Source organism: Camelus bactrianus, chromosome 12 (assembly GCF_048773025.1).
Source record: "Camelus bactrianus isolate YW-2024 breed Bactrian camel chromosome 12, ASM4877302v1, whole genome shotgun sequence".
NCBI lineage: Eukaryota > Metazoa > Chordata > Mammalia > Artiodactyla > Camelidae > Camelus > Camelus bactrianus.
The window spans coordinates 27,830,798-27,847,398 of NC_133550.1; the positions used below are offsets into that span (position 1 = coordinate 27,830,798).

The following is a 16,601-nucleotide window of genomic DNA, read 5'->3' on the forward strand; positions in this document are numbered from 1 at the left end:
AAAATGAGGGACAAAGTGAGGGAAAGGCTCATTAATAATAATAATAATAATAATAATAATAATAATAATAATAATAATAATAATAAAGAAGAAGGAGAAGAAGAAGAAAAAGAAGGAAGAAGAAGAAGAAGAAGACACAATTTGGAGAAGTAGCAAGGAATATGTGGAAATGTCAGTGAGGCTAAAAGCTCAGAAGATTCTTTCTGAAGCTTGTGACAACTATTAACAGCAAGAAAAAACACTTACTTGTATGTTAAGGAAACAAGAATGGCGTAAAAGGCCACCACCTGGGGTGAATGGCACAGAGCTACTGGACAGAGGAAATTAAGTTGAATTACATAACTCTCTAACTCTACTAACCCCTTAAGTATGTTCCTATCTTTTCTGTGAAGATTTATCATCACTTGGGAAGAACAAAATTAATAGTAATAAGAAATGGAGATTAAGGGAGTAAAATAGTGAGAAAATACTCATCTGCTCTAGTTCATCTCCAGGCTTGGGTGAAAAATACCTCAAGATGTGAAAAAGGTATCATCTCAAACTACCAAAAAGCTATTGATAATCTTCAGGAATTTGAAGAGAATTGAAAAGGTGCTTGAAATACAGAGTTAGACACGGAAAGCCGAAAAAATAAAGAAGAAAAAAAGCTGCAAACTATGGGATTGAGAGTTTGCTGTGACTCCCTGTTAGACTCTAGAATGAACTGTGAGTCTTCAAGAACCGAGAAAGGAAATTTATGATCGGGAAGAGAATAGGTTTACTAAGAAAATCATACCAGATAAACCTCATAGGAATTTTAGATAGGATTATAATATCTATATATCTATATATCTATATATCTTGATTTTGGAGAGTCCTCTGACAGGTTCTCTCAAAATATCCTTGGTAGAAGATTTACAAGGGTTGATGTTTACTGATTAAAAAGTATCATCAGGGCAGTTACGTGGATTTGTAATTAGAGTTACTTGATTAATGATATTCTCCAAAGTGCTGATTGATGAATTAATGCCAAGTTATGGAGAATTCCCCAGGATTATGTTACTGTCTTATTTTCTCTCTCTTTTTTAACAAATGATTTGGTTAAGGATATTGCTGCATGATACCTAAATTTGCAGAAACTCAGTACCAGCAAGGGATGGCTAGCATGTCTCATGGTAAAATCAAGAACCAAAAAAAGTCTTCAGAAACTGAAGCAAATTCTACAATTAGATCCCAAACCAAATAAAGCAAAACATGAACAACAAAACCAAAAGCAAACAGGCAAAACAAAATTGTGGTTCTCAATGCCAGTTGCACATTAGAATTACCTGGCGAGATTTTTATTTAATTGGTCTGCGGTGCAGTCTGAGCATCAGTATTTTTAGAGGCATTCCAATTGATTCTAAGTTCACCAGATTTGAGAATCACTTGGAATACACTAACTATGAAAGATGAGGAGGGGGTAGTAGGTGGAATAACCAAAGCCCAGTGCAAGAATGGAAATGTTTCAAGGATTCCATGGACTGTAAAATCAATGAAACAGTGAGATGTGGCAACTGAAGAAGCTAAAATGACCGTGAGTATTTTACAGAAGTACTTTTTTTTCCTAAATAGAATTAGGAAATGGTAAAAGTAACTCCCATTTGTCAGGCAATTACTCTTGTATCAGGCACAGTAAAAACGACTTTAAGTGCATAATGTATTCATCCCCAATTTGCAGTGGAGAAAACTGAGGTTAGTGAGGTTAAGTAACTTGCCTAAATCACCCAGCTAACATCTAGTGTGGCTAGGGTTTACTGAATTACTATATAGTAATGAATTGAAGAGGGTGTGCAGAGACTAACTGTACTGGGCATTTGTTAGAAAGGAAAAATCTAAATGCTATTTTAATGAAGAACTGATACTGAAGTGAATATAGATACATAAAAAATTCAAATATGTTTCCAAGATTTTCAGTCTATGAGACTAGAATTTTTGTGGGACCTATGAAAAGAATGTGATGGCAGGTAAGAGGGTTCATTTTTTGCAGAAAGATAATTTTGGTTTTTAATAATAATAGGTATTATTTATAAAGTATCTATCTGTGCCAAGCAGTTTACATTCATCTCATTTAAACCTCATACAGCCCTAGGCATAATTAGTATTATTCTCATTTTAGAGAAGTTGCCCAAGATTATGGAATAAGTGAAAGAGCCAGGATTTGAACCTAGGTCTTTGTGAGTTTTAGCCTGCGTTTTGAATCACCTGGCTATACAGTATCACATATTGTATGTAAGGTGACTGTGCTATATCTAAGCAGAAACATGACAGAACAACTGGAAATAGGGGAATAGGACACAGGCAAAATGACTGGGTTATATGTTCAGGTAACTAGCAGTTTAAAAATGTATCTACTAAGTAATTTTGAATGGAGTGTTAGCACATAAATGTTTTGATATGTCCTAAATATAGTGTCACTAATTTCTAAAAATTCTTATCAAGACTGTGTGTGTGTGTGTGTGTGTGTGTGTGTGTGTGTGTGTGTGTGTGTGTGTGTGTGTTTGTATGAAATATATACTCCCTTTTATACAAGTTCCTCCTTTGTAGCAAAAATCTCTCGCTCTTCAGCAGTAATAGTGAGGGGTTTTTTTTTTATGCCTTAGGTCAAATTTTTTTTTTTGAGGAAAATTTATGAAAGAAAACTAAAGTTTTGTACTCTCGATAAGTTTGTTTGTTTTTAGGTAACCTGGCTTCTGTTTTTATCATTATCTTGGCATCTTTACTGAGATGTAATTGATACTCGATAAACAGCACACATTTCAAGTGCTCATGTTGATGAGTTTTATCATATGTATATACGTGAAATCAAGACCATGATTAACAAAACAAACACTTCTATCAATTCCAAAATTGTCCTGGAGCCCTTAACAATCTGTCCACCCCCCCCATCCCCCCCATCCCTAGGCAACTACTGATCTGCTTTGTGTCCCTATGGATTGGTTTTCAATTCCTAAAATTAGGGGAAAATAGATTCATAGATTGTGTACTCTCTTTTATTTGCTGACTTCTTTCTCTCAGAATGATTTTGAGACTTATCCATGGTGGGGTGTGTATTAATGTTTCACTCCTCTTTAGTGCTAGGAAGTATGCCATTGTATGGATATATCACAATGTGTTTATCTGTTGTCTTATTGACAAACATTTGGGTTGTTCCAGTCTGGCACCACCACAAATAAATCTAATATGAACAAACATGTTCATTGTCTTTGTGCAAACATATGCTTTCATTTATTTCGGGTAGACACCTAGGAATGGAATACCTGGGTTACCTGATAGATGTATATTTAGCTTTTTAAGCAACTACCAAACTGTTTTACACCAGCAGTGCATGAAAGGCCCTGTTGTGCTGTATCCTCACCAACACTTGGTATGATCGCCCCTTTTGATGTTTGATTTTAACTATTCTAATAAATACGTAGTGGTGTCTCACTGTAGCTCTAAATTGTCTTTCCCTGATACTAATGATATTGAGCACCTTTTTGTTTACTTGTCATCCTGTAGCTTCTTTGGTCAAGTGTCTGGTCAAATCTTTTGCTCATTTAAAAAAAATTTAAAATATAATTTATTCAATTGTAATTTATGTAATTTAATTTAAAAATACTTTATTTTGCAATAATTGTGCATTCACATTCAGCACTAGGAAATAATACAGAGTGATCCCTTATACCCTTCACCCATTGATAACATCTTATGGTATTTACTCATTTTTAAGTAGGAATTTCTGTCTTCTTATTATGGAGTTATATGAGTTCTGAGTACAGCTCCTTTGTCCAAAAAAAAAAAAAAAAAAAAAAGTTCTGCAAATATTTTTTCCTGGGTTAAGCCTTGGTTGTACTGTGAAAGGTAATAGTTTGCCCCAATCAATAAATATTTTCTTCTAAACCAATTCTAGGTTGCAACATGTCTTAAGCATTAACACTTACATCCATTACAACAAAGCTCTCACACTTAGAAATTGATGCAAAATTTTTATTGCATTCTTTGTGAAATACAAAATGAGTTTTTTTACTTGGTTCATAAAGAAAAGTTTGCATTTTCCAAAATGATAAGCAGAGCAAAAACACATATTTTATATAATAGCAATCTTTTTCCTAGAATGTGATATTTTTACCACTTCATCTAATAGTATGAGTAATAATGATGGACTGATTTCATTGTATAAATATTCATTGCTGAGAGACTCTCAGCACCACTTCATTAAATTTATTTTCACTAAAATTAGTATTTACCCCACCCTTTTTTTTTTTCAATTATTTCCCAATCCCTGATTCTGTAGGCTCCTGATTTCTCTTTAATTACTCTTTCACACCTTTCCCCCTCAGAGTCAAAACTTTCACCCGGTAGTAGGCAGAATATCTTTTCAAGCAACGGGACAGGTCATCATCAGCAAATACCTGCATTTAAAGCAAAATGCAGCATTTGCTGAATTCTAGCCCTTTCTTCTGCATCCTCCTGCCAAAACTGATAACCAGCTTTACATTTATAAAGTTATGTTTTTAGTTGTCTGAAAACCCTGGACAGTGATTTTATAAATTCGTATCAGAAAATGTTATGATTTTAAAATGCCAAATGATGGTTAACAATGTTATAAAAGTCAAAAATCAGAGTAAAATGGAAGATATTCCAAAGGAAGCAACTTTGTGACTTAAATAATCTTTATAATTTTCTTTAATATGATGCAAATGTATTTCTAACTCTAAAAGAATAATTCCTTCATAGAATAACAATTAAATTTTGATTTAGAGTGTCACTACAAATTAACCAAGAGCTTCCAGCAGTTGTTTAGAAGAGAGTAGATCATAGGAAAATCTCTAGCTGTTGGGTTGTTTTCAGCCAACTGGAAATAAATCTTCTTAAGATTAGTCTTATATAGCATTTACGTCCTTTGCATCTGAGTTGAATTCAGTATTGACAAGTGATCTGTAACAAGAAGCATTTTGTGTCTGTTTATTTGTATGCAAAGCTGTCTACACTGAAACACAAATCAGAACTGCCCTTTCTTTCTTTATTAACATATCAGCTTTGACATTCAACAAAAAAATTACATTTCAGAAATTAATAACCCAGTTGAATAAATAGCTCTATTTTCTTTATTTCCTTTAACTCAATTTACAGCAAATATATGAAGTAAGCAGAGTTCACATTTGCGTGGCATAAAAGCTGTATTAAAATGAATGTCAAACTTATTTTCCACCAAGACACTCCTCCCTGTCACCTGTTCAGCATTCAATTCACGAAAAAAAAATTACTAATAGAAAAATGATTTCCTAATTATGTTTCATGGTACTCTCATCCCCTGAGATAGTACTAAGTAGGACCTTAAAAAATTCTATGCTTGTATGTGTCAGGTAGCTGCATACTTGTATTAGTCAGCTTTGCTGCTGTTACAAAATGTGATAGAACTCTCTTCCTGGCTTGCAGATGGCTGCCATCTTTCTGTATCTTCACATGGCAGAGGAAGAGAGTGAGCGACAGCGAGCATTCATACTCAAGGTACTTCAGAGGGAGTTGTCTACTTTGCCTGCTGAAGACTCATGCATCCTGGCCATACTAAATGGAGGGAGTTGTAGGATGACGGTAACAAAGTCACTTCTGAAAGGGGTGCCTGGCCCCTCTTGGTGGGTCTCTTTAAAAATAGGAGGGAGTGAAGCTGCCTCAATGCAATACCCCTCTCTATCCTCCATTTCTCTTCTTCCCTCCTCAAATGGGCACAGATCAGTAGATGGCCAACTGAGGGATGAATGATCTGAAGTAGGGGGGGGTACCAACGTAAAACGTTTCTTCCTTGTTTTTCAATCACTGCTTTCAAACATACTCTGTCAAATATTTTCCTTCACCCTGAATAACATCTTGGGCAAATCTCAGAGCTTTCCAGGCCCTTTTTTTCCTACAGGGATTCTCATTTCCTCTGAATGGTGGAGGTGGGGTTGTTTGTTTGTTTTTGTTTTTTGAAGTTGGAAGGGGAAGAAAAACCTAGCACCCAGCACTCTCTGCCACCTAATAACCACATTTCTCTTAGAATCCTTTCTTCCCATGGTGTGCCTGACACAGGGTAGACACTCAATAAATGTGAATTAAGCTAAACCACTGGTTGATATTTGAAGAACTTCCCAACAGCTTGAAAGACTCTACTTGTTTACTTTTATCAAATTTCTTGTCTCAGTTTTCCATTATAATCATTGACTAGAAAGAAAATCCTTAGAGGATAGTCTTATCTAAATTTATTTCCTTTTGTACTTACCATTAATTTAGCATTTACAGATCCTTAACATAAAGCATTTTCCCACTGTTTGATAACAAGCTATATTTAGTGATACACAAATCAAATCTCTAAGTGGTCAAGAATACAAAATAAAATTAAGCACTATTGAGTGCCTGCTACAAAATTAACACAGGCTGAGTAACTGAAAGAAGCAGAAGTGGTTTTAAGTTGGTATAAGCCCTTAAGGAACTTACACCGAAGTTGGAGGCTAGCAGATAAACAACTATGATTGGTTCAAGACCTGAGAAAGGGAGGTAGGGGAGGTGAGAGGCATTCCAATAGCGAGGTTTGGAGTATGAGCTCTGAAGCAACACTGTCTGGGCTTTAATCCTGACTGCCCCTTCCTTACTGGTGACCTTAGGTGAGTTACTTAACCTCTCTCCATGCCCCTTTTACTTAAAAGGTAGATTAAATGAGTTAACGCAGCACCTGACCTGTAAGTAAGTGCTGATTATTATGATGAGAGTGATGATGTTTAAAAACTTGGAGTTGGGTCTTTGAGGGACTCAAAAAAACTGATGGAAGCAATTCCTGTAACTGGGAGAAAGACCAGAAAGAAAGGGTTAGGGACAGATAAAGGAAGTCACTGATTGATTGCAAACATCTGAACTTTATTCAGTAGCAGAGACGCACTGAGCTTTTTAAACTGGTGAGTAGCATGATAAAAACAGTGTTTTGGAAAACCGTAAACTGGCTATGTAGGATGGTTTGGGATAGGGACAAGTAAGCCTGAGGAAATATAGTCATAATAATAATAGCCAACTTTTATTAGATGCTTTCCATGACCTTTGTGAGTGTGCAAGAAATATTAGTATAACCAAGCAGGACCCTATGGGCTTTCCTGGGACAGACCCCTCCCCCATATCCTCTGCTTTAGCTCCTCTCTTAAGTACCTAGATAACTGTATCTGATACACATTTCTATAGTTGTTTTTCAGATGCTAAAACCCCTGCCAAATGGAAGAAATTAACTAAGAAGATGATCACTAACATGTAGCCGCCAGATCTGCTGGACACTGAGGATTGATAATGTTAACCCCTGTGACATCACCCTGTTACCTCACCATCAACCAATCAGAGAATTGTGCATGAGCTGATCAGGTACCCTGGGACCCCTCCACCTGGCCTTTAAAAATGCTTTCCTGAAACCCTTCAGGGAGTTTGGGGTTTTTGAGCACGAGTCACCTATTCTCCTTATATTGGAACCAAAACCTGGTGTCAGTAGATTGGCTTTACTGCATGTGGGCAAGTGGACCCAACTTTGGTTTGATAACATTACTTATAAATAATTAGTATTATGTTCCAGGCAGTATGCCGACCACTTTATATGGGATATCTGGTTGTAGACTGAATTGTGTCCCCCCCAAATTCATATGTTGAAGCCCTACCCTCCAAAATAACAGTATTTGGAGATAGCGCCTTTAAAGAGGTAATTAAGGTTACATGAGGACACAATTAAGGTTAAATAAGGTTAAAAGGGTGGAGCCCTAATACAGTATGATTGGTGTCCTTATAAGAAGAGAAAGATGTACCAGGGGTTTGTGTACACAGAGAAAAGGCTATGTGAGGACGCAGAAGGTAGCATCTTCAAGCCAAGGCCTCAGGAGAAACCGACCTTGCTGGCACATTGACCTTGGACTTTCAGCCTCCAGAACTGTGAGAATATAAATTTCTGTTGTTGAAGCCATACAATCCATGGTATTTTGTTATGGCAACCCTGGCAGACCAAGACAATAGCTCATTTAACTCTTAAGTCAGCCCTATGGGAAATACTGACAATCATCTGTTACCCATGGAGAAACACAGGCTCAGAGAGCTTAAAGTGAATTGCCCAAGATAGCTAATAGGTGGTAGTATTCAGGATTTATAGTTAAGCTCCTCTAACTACAAATATAGTTAGAAAATTCAGTTCAGTTCTAAATTGATAAATGAAAAGATTTATACACACAAAAGGAACATGATTTGGTATCTGATTGGATTCAAGCTGAAAAAAAAAAGGGGTTATGACCAGATGATTGAGATTTTAGGCCGCGGGGTTCACACAAGATAAATGACTGGCTTGTTTGTGTGTGGTGTGTGTGTTTAGTTTATATTGACTATTGTGTAAAGGTTGTTCAGGGCAGAAAGGAATTAACTGTGGCTGAAGCACTCACGGAACCTAATGATAGCTGACTTGGGTAAAATGATGGAAGAGATATGGTATTACTGGGGAGAACCGCAGTATTAAAGTAAAAGGATACATAGGGGTAAACGAGTAATGAGGGAAAATTTAAATATGAATTGAGGCCAGATCATGTTTCATCTATTTTAATTGTTATTGCCTATAACTGTGCCTGCCTTTTCCAGGGCACTAAATAACATTTGGTAAAAACAGGAAAGAAATGTGGAGACTTAATACTTGAAAGAAAGGAGCTATTTAAATTGTGTCGTCCCTCCCCCCACCCCCAATACAGGAGCAGTAAGAAATTGAGACTGAATGAGACTGAATTTTCCTCGTTTCTTAACTGGGCTTACTAACCACCTCTCTCTCTTTTTTTTTTTTTTTTTTTTTTTTTTTCTTTTCTTTTCTTTTAAAGGAAGGCAGGTTAGCTCCAATACGAATGAAGCAAATAAAAACATGGATACTAAAATAAATGATTTGATTATCTAATCTCAGATTGTTCTGTGTATATGTTTTAGGGAACAATAAAATAGCCGTAGGGTTATCAATTCCACAAAAGCTGACTTCAGAGGGTAACTGTTTTGCTATTCTAAATAAAACGAGTAAGCCCCGAATACAATCATCAGTCATCGGCTCATTAGTCTTAACTATGGTCCTTCTTGCATCAGTGCACGCTGACTGTACCGAGCAGGGGCTCAGCTGGCTTCAAAGGATGAGGCTACCACCACGCTCACAGGTTAGTAGTAGGAAGTCGCTACTAGGCCTCTGCCAGGAACATCAACTCATCCGCAATGCGCCTGCCCAGACCGCAGCAGCCTAGCTCTGCAGACACCCCATAGCAGCAAAAAACAGCTGTAAGAGAAAATCCGACCTTGCTGCAGAAACCCAGTCCGCCGGGCTCCAAAGGTTTTTCTCCACCACTGCGGCCCCGCCAGACTACAAATCCCCACATTCACTCCTCCTACGGGAGCCAATGAGGAGGCTACAAATTCCTTCAGCCAATCACATCCTGGCCCAGTGTAACATGCCGACTGAATTCTGGGATTTGTGGTTTTCACGTGGCAACATTACACCATCGTGGTTAAGGCAATGTAGGCCACGCGTCCGATACCCAACGAAAGCTCCTTCTGATAATTCTTCTGTTAGTCACTAGGATAACCCCTTAATTGGCATTACTCCCAGGCCTTATACTCTTTAAAAGTCGTAAACTTTTTTTTCTTACTTGCGTATAGGGAAAAAAAATAGTCAAGTTATATTCGAATGAAGGCATGCTTGTCCCACTCTCCCCCACTGTCCTTTAACCGTCGGTTTCAAGTCTCGCGAGAACAGCCCCTTCCGGTCGTTGTCATGCCTCCTGGAAGGCGGGTCACGCGAAGACTGACACAGGCTTCAGCCAACAGGCTTGCCCTTTAACTAGCGTCTCCACAGCGTGCGTAGAAAGGCCTCCGTGAACTCTGACCTCAGCTTTCCGTAGCGTCCTGCGTCTACCACCTCCGCCCCCGGAGCGAAGGAGGCGGGTTTTGGCCTCTAGCCCGTAGGAGTGAGTGCGGAGGGAGTGGGAGTGAGACGGGCCCGAGTGGAAGTGTCTGGCTCCCCGAAGAGGCCCCGCTGTACTCCTCGCTGCCCATGCGCTCGTTCTCCAGCGAGCAGCGCCGTCGTTAGGCCGGTCCCGTCGCCTCTGCTTCCTCCGGAACGGGCCCACGTCTCGCCTGGGAGGGGGCAGCCCGTCGAGGCGCCTCCCTAGTCAGTGTCTGCGTCGCGCTGCGACCCTGGAAGCGGGAGCCGCCGCGAGCGAGAGGAGGAGCCCCGGCGGCGGCAGCGGGCGGCAGCACCAGCAGCGCCAGCGGGCGGGACCGAGGCCGTCAACATGGCGAGCGCCTCGTACCACATTTCCAATTTGCTGGAAAAAATGACATCCAGCGACAAGGACTTCAGGTGAGTCCGAAATCCGACCCTCAGCCCACCTCGGGGCCCCTCGTTCGCGTCTCTGGCCCTCTTACAGGCCTTGCCCCACCCCTTTGGTCTTAACCGGCTCTTTTGCTTTCCCGAGGTCTCCAGCCCAGCCTCTGCTCCCCGGTCCCGCCAGGCCCCTTTCCTCGTCCACCTTCTCACCCCCTCCCCCCATTCTTTTCTTTAGGCCGTTGCCCGCCTCGGGTCCTAGGCCCGGTCTGCGTCCCCCAGCGCCCCCACCGCAGTCCCTCCCGGAAAGTGACTTTCCCGCCCCAGGTAGCATGAAGGGGCAAGACCGCGCACCGTGGTGGGGAAAGGGGTCGCTCTAGGCGTGGAGACCTGGAGGTGGGGCCTACCGCCGGCCTGCCCGAGGCGCTAGGCCGCCGTGCTCGCGGCGCCCAAGCTCCTGCTGCCCACTCAGGGACCCAGCTGCCGCCTCCTTTCCCGCAGCTGTGAGTGGGCCTAGGTGCGTTCAGTTTGAACGATTTGCTTTTATCCTCTAGCTCTTCGGGGACTGGGTTGTATATAAACTTTTTCTTTGGATTATCTTTTTCATGAAGGTGGGAAGAAAGAGGAGGGGGAGCCAGGATGGTGGAAACTTGACTCGTAGGGTTTTCCCGCCAGCATCTCTTGTCATTTTCCGTTGTCAGGTAAAAACCCAAACGGGAACTCGGGGTTTCAGTCTCATTTCCTTTTATCCAAAATTACTGCCAGAAAGGTGAATTGCTGAACCATAAACAAAGAGGTACATCGAGCAAATGGATCTTACTGAAAGGAGGAGTTTTTTAATATGGGGGTGGTGAATATGGTTTGTATAGAAGTTCTGTTGCAGGAGACTTGGTTCCAAACCGTGGTAACATGCGTATTGAAGAAATGTTATATTTTCACGGATTATCTTGGTTTCTCTCTCTTTTTTTTTGGACTACAGTAATTGTTACATTCCTTCTTTCCCACCTCCTGTCGCCATCACAAAATAAGCACCCGATTTAAAAAAGCTGTTTATATTATTGATACTTGTTTTGTTCTCTGCTGGTTGTGTTTTGTATGCATTTTAAAGGTACGAAGTCTTAAATTTGAATTGTGGCCGAAGGGCTTATTTGGTGCTTTCGTATGAACAATACACTTTTAACACTTGAAAACATGCCCACACTTCATGTACTGGAAAAGAATTTTCAATTTGTGAAAGGAGAACCATTTCTAATTAAATTGATACGCTGGCATATTAAAATGGCAATGAAATAGAGTTTTGATTGTAACTTCAAAGCCAAAGATCATTTTCAAAAAGTTTTGCTACCTAGGACGTTTTTAAGTATTGCACTTAAAACTTAAAATCAGTTTGCTAATTATAAAGATTTTTAGTGTCACTTTTTGGAGGAGACATGTTTATTTTGGGTATTTTAGTATTTTTAGATTTGTGTAGTTGTAGGGTCAAAGTCAAGATTATTGGGGGAAATAAAAGTTTTTGTTTGTTTTTTAAATAATTAGAATGCTGTTTATTTTCCTTTGGAGCTTTGTTTGGTCCCAGTGCAAGCCCCTGGAACGTAAACATTTGACTGGAACTTACATTAAAATCTGTAAGCACTGTAGAGTGTGTGGTGTAATTCCCCCGCCCCCTCCTGTTTCTGTCAGTTGGGCTCATTTTGTAAAAATACTGAATTTCACTCATTGTATTCAATTTTAGTCTAAAGACAGGACTTTCCCTATAATAGTACAGTTTTGTTCCATTAGTTAGACTTGTGTATGGATATATTTAGAGTAAATCAAGTCGGATGATAATACTACATATGTGATTATTGACTAAAGCTTCCTTTCTTAAATTTCTTGGAAAGATAATACATACATGCTTGGGGTTTTTTTTTTTTTTTTTAATTATATGGAAGAGTAATGTGCTAATATTAAGCCATACCCACTGTTGAACTTGATAAGGATTATCTACGAATTTGGGCTAGAATAAATCAAAACATTGCTTGGAGGATTGGTTATTCTCCTAAAAGTGTGATATTGGTGTATTTCTAATACAGTTGGTAACTATGATAATGTGTTTAGGAACAGTAAGTGACTTCTAGTAATTTATCATTAAGATATTTTAATTAACTATTTTAAAGACTTGTAATATGCTTAGGCCATCCAGTAAGAGATAAGTCTTTGGAACCAAAGCACTATATATATTACATTACTGACATTTAAGAGATTAATTAAAATACGGATCATTTACAGTTAAGTATTTTGAGATTTTTCTGTGTATTTTCAGTACTTGAATACATGTATTCTATTTTTAAATGATGCTTTCTAGTTTCTCATTAGAAATTTATTTACTTTTTATTTTGGTGTGAATATCATAGTTGTTACATGTTTTAAAATACCTAGTGCTAGAAGGATCTTGAAGACAAGAATAGTTAACATTATAGAAAATCTAACATGCAAACCACTCTACCACTCTGCTAAGGGGAGAAGAAAACAATACATCAAAAAGGAAGAAAAGTTTATTTTTCTCATGGTGGACTCCAAAGAGAATATTTCTTGTTGGTCACAAGATGTGAGCTTTAGTCCTATAGGATTCTTTACTGTGAACTATCTGTGATACCTTGGGTAGGCTACTTAGTTCGGGATTAAATTTTCACTTTTGAGAGACTCATTCATGGGTTGCAAAAGGTCCCTTATAGGCCTGAAACTTTAGGTCTCTGGATGACTGCATAGTTTTTTAATGAAGAGAAGGTAAATGGGTGCAGGCTTCAAAATATGAGTGTCAGCATTTTTAAACAATCCCTTTATAGAACTTTTAAAATTGTAGGCTTAATTTATTGGGCAGAAAACTCAAAACCTGGTGTCCTTTTTCTTTCATGTTTCAGCATTCTGTATTCTTTGAAGGTAAGATATTATAGTTTAGTGCCAGTAAGTAGGTGACTCTGTAGATAACGGAATAAAACTTTAACGTGTGCAAAATGAATGCTTCATTTATAAATTTACCATTCTCTTATCTCTCTGTGCATAAGAGTTAATATTAATACTTCCTGTGGACTTTATACATTGATCCACTTTATCCTTACAACTCTGTTAAAGTGAATACTAGCAATCTCTATTACAGCTGAGGAAACTTTGATCTGAAGATAAGTACTTGCCCAGATAGACAGTAGTAGACAGTAGTAGACAGTAATAGATCTGGATTTCCAGATACCCCCAGAGCATGAACTCTAACTACAATATTCTGCCTCTCCAAGATTTTGACTAGGAGACATGAGGAGTAAGACCATAAGTTTTAGTTCCCTCTTAAATTAGGTTTATGGAATATTATGTACTAGAAGAAACTTTAAATAATTCCCTGAGAGGAACTTCAAAAGTTGAAGATTAATGCTTGTCCTCAGTATTATCTACATGCATGTTGAATGGTTAAGACACTTGTAAAGAAAAATTATACAGGGCAATATGTAGTTTTCAGGCTTAAGTGGCAGAGAAGATGAAAGCAAAGAGATTCATGTTCAAGGAGTAATCTGAACTAGGTCTGGAAGTTGTACTTAGAGAAAATGGGTACAGGTATGAAAAAACACTAAGCAAAACTCCATTGGGGGAGAGGGTATAGATAATTCTAATAGGAGCACATAAAGACCTTGTCTTACTGAACTTAATCCTCCACTCTATTCTGTGCCTTGGCCATGTGTGTTCTCAATAGTTACTTGTTTTAGTTGAATTGGATTTTAGTTCTGGAGTTAAGAAAAAAGCATGTATGGGTTGGGGAAGTTTCTTCAAGAAACCATTGTAAAGTATACCAGTCTATTCTTTTTTAAATTTTATTTTCATTTTTGAAAGGGGGAGATAATTGGGTTTATCTATTTATTTATTTATTTATTGTTTGAAGGGAGGTACTGGGGATTGAACCCAGGACCTTATTACCCAGTCTGTTTTTTAAATTACCACTTGATACTATCTTAAAATACTTTACTGTACTGTAAAATTTCCTAGCTTGATAATGGCTTATGGTACCAAATTTATATGTTTTGGTTATTGGAAGGCATTTGCTCTTAGAACCTGTCTAAAATGCTGGTGAAAATCTCAGGCCTGTTATGGAATCATCACAGAGCTGGAAGGGACCTTAGAGATCCATAGCTTTAACAGTACTGTGTGGGCATTTATAATAATGTAACAGGAGAGGCTAAGTTACCTGGTCTGCTTGTGCTTGAAGAAAAGTAGGTTTAATCAGAAGAAATAGATTTGTAAAGATTAAAAAGGTGATTTCTGAGCACTTTTTAAGTACTTTGTTGATGGCAGTAAATTACATGATCCCACTTAGGTATTTTGGGGGGGGTGTGTGGATACAGATAGAGTACTGCTAACTGATTATCAACAGTGATTAGGGCTCACCACTGAAAAAGAAGAGGGAAGGGCCTCATTGAAGGAAGTGGGAAGAAGAAAGATGACTAAAAATTAGTTTTATTTACATGAGCAATATGTAGACTGTCCCAAGTTAATTCATATCTCTAGTAAGAGAGTAAGTGAGAAAAGGTGAGACAGCAGTGGGGTGTGAACAAGATCTTTGAAAGATAATTGGTTCACTGGGTGGTGCATTTGGCCCATATCATTTAGATGTATGTTGGAAACAGGGTAAAACTGTGGTTGTATTTTAGAAGAAGGATTGTGAAAACCAGTCATTGTGCAGTAAGGCATCTATTGCTACCATTATTTCTGCTTCTCTACATTGAATTTACTAAAGATGAATAAGTTCTCCCCTCAGGAAACTTTCAGTCCAGGAAAATAAGCCAAGTGTGTAAGTTCCAGTCTGTCTTGCATACAACTTTTTGCAGAGGCTGGCAGTTTCTAACGATGGTCCCTGCAAAATACTTGAATAAATGAATGACATGGCACTGCCTGTAGGTTAATCTACCTGAGACTCCCATAGAAGTCAGAAAGTTAACATGTATCTTCTCCCCTCCCAGCTTAAGGCTTTTTTAGTCTTATTTTGTCTTGTTACATTACTAACCCACCAAATGTCCCAGTTGGAAAATCTTGATGTCACCCTTCTCCACCTTCTTTCCTTTAGTTCCCTCATGGGTATTTCTCAAAATAGTCTCCCCATCTCAGGCCTCTTTTTAATCCAGTCTGTTGATAACTCTTCCATTTGAATTTTCTTCCTAAATATCACAGCTGATCATTGCCTTCCATACTAATTCCCACTGACCGAGAAACTAAACTTTTTAGAGGTTGCCATCTAAGCTCACTGAAATTACTCTCCTTCAGATCCCTAACAATCTCCAGGTAACTAATTTAGTGGGTATTTTCTTTGCTCATTTATTTGGTATGTAATGTAAGCACTGTTTATCATTTTTTTCCTTCTTGAAATTCTCTTACACGTATAGATATCCCTCACACAGGTTGGGTTTACCATTATATTGAGGGAGAACACACTGTGGGATGTCTCAGTAAGAGGATGTTAGGACTTACTTGGATAATTTTGGGAAGGGTCTAAGGAAGCAGAGGTTTGCTTTAGATTGAGTGTTGTCAGAAAGTGGAGGCATTTCTATCATTTGACATCTTATAAAATGTTATAAGAAGGGCATGCTAAAGCAGAGGAAAAGCTAAAATCAGTAAAGAAATAGCAGTCACTCATTTAGTTAGAGGGTATTTGGTATTTTGTGTTGCTAAGTGAACTTGTCTGAAGTGGATGTTCTGTATGTTTATGTCCAGGAAAACAATGTGCTTTCACTGTAAGCATCAGATCAGTTTGGATTATTCATTTGGATGTTAACATGAGGTTTAGGTATGAGCCTCAGATCAGTTCCTGGGATGCAGGGGCTGCTAGGTCAGCTCTAGTCCTCACTTTTGGCCAAGGGCAGACAAAGTTAGGCTGCTGGGCACTAATTCCTGATGTTGACATCTTCTCTTTTGCTGGAATTTTGTTGATTAGGATCAAAGGAGTGACCATTTAGTATAGTCTGTAGTTGAACCAAGCTAGCTTGTTAATCCTTTCTTCCTCTGTTATAAGATGAGTGGTTGAACTGATGTGTGGCAGTGGTTGTTCAGTAACATTAAGATTCTGAACAGGATGCGTACCTACTAACACCCAAGTCCTGTGGTTTCCCTCCTACTCCTTTGTTCATTTCCTAACTCATCCCTTACCATCCCCGTATCTAATCCATTTCAAAGACCTATTAATTTTACCCTTGTAAATCTCAGATAGGGTTGATGCTTATTCACAGTACTTTCTATAAATTTGCAACGA

General features: G+C 38.6%; 1 protein-coding gene and 1 long non-coding RNA gene across 2 annotated transcripts in view; one reads left to right on the forward strand and one right to left on the reverse strand.

Moving 5' to 3' along the window:
- LOC123612983 (uncharacterized) overlaps window positions 1-9,910 on the reverse strand; it is a 28,037-nt gene extending 18,127 nt beyond the window's left edge. The window contains exon 1 of the long non-coding RNA XR_006720310.2: window positions 9,312-9,910. This is a non-coding gene — a long non-coding RNA (uncharacterized LOC123612983). The remainder of the gene's footprint in view (window positions 1-9,311) is intronic.
- A 73-nt stretch (window positions 9,911-9,983) lies between these two features.
- Window positions 9,984-16,601, forward strand: part of CAND1 (cullin associated and neddylation dissociated 1) — a 46,472-nt gene continuing 39,854 nt past the window's right edge. The window contains exon 1 of the mRNA XM_010970502.3: window positions 9,984-10,375. Within this exon, the coding sequence (XP_010968804.1) occupies window positions 10,308-10,375 (68 nt within the window). The 5' untranslated portion in view covers window positions 9,984-10,307. The remainder of the gene's footprint in view (window positions 10,376-16,601) is intronic.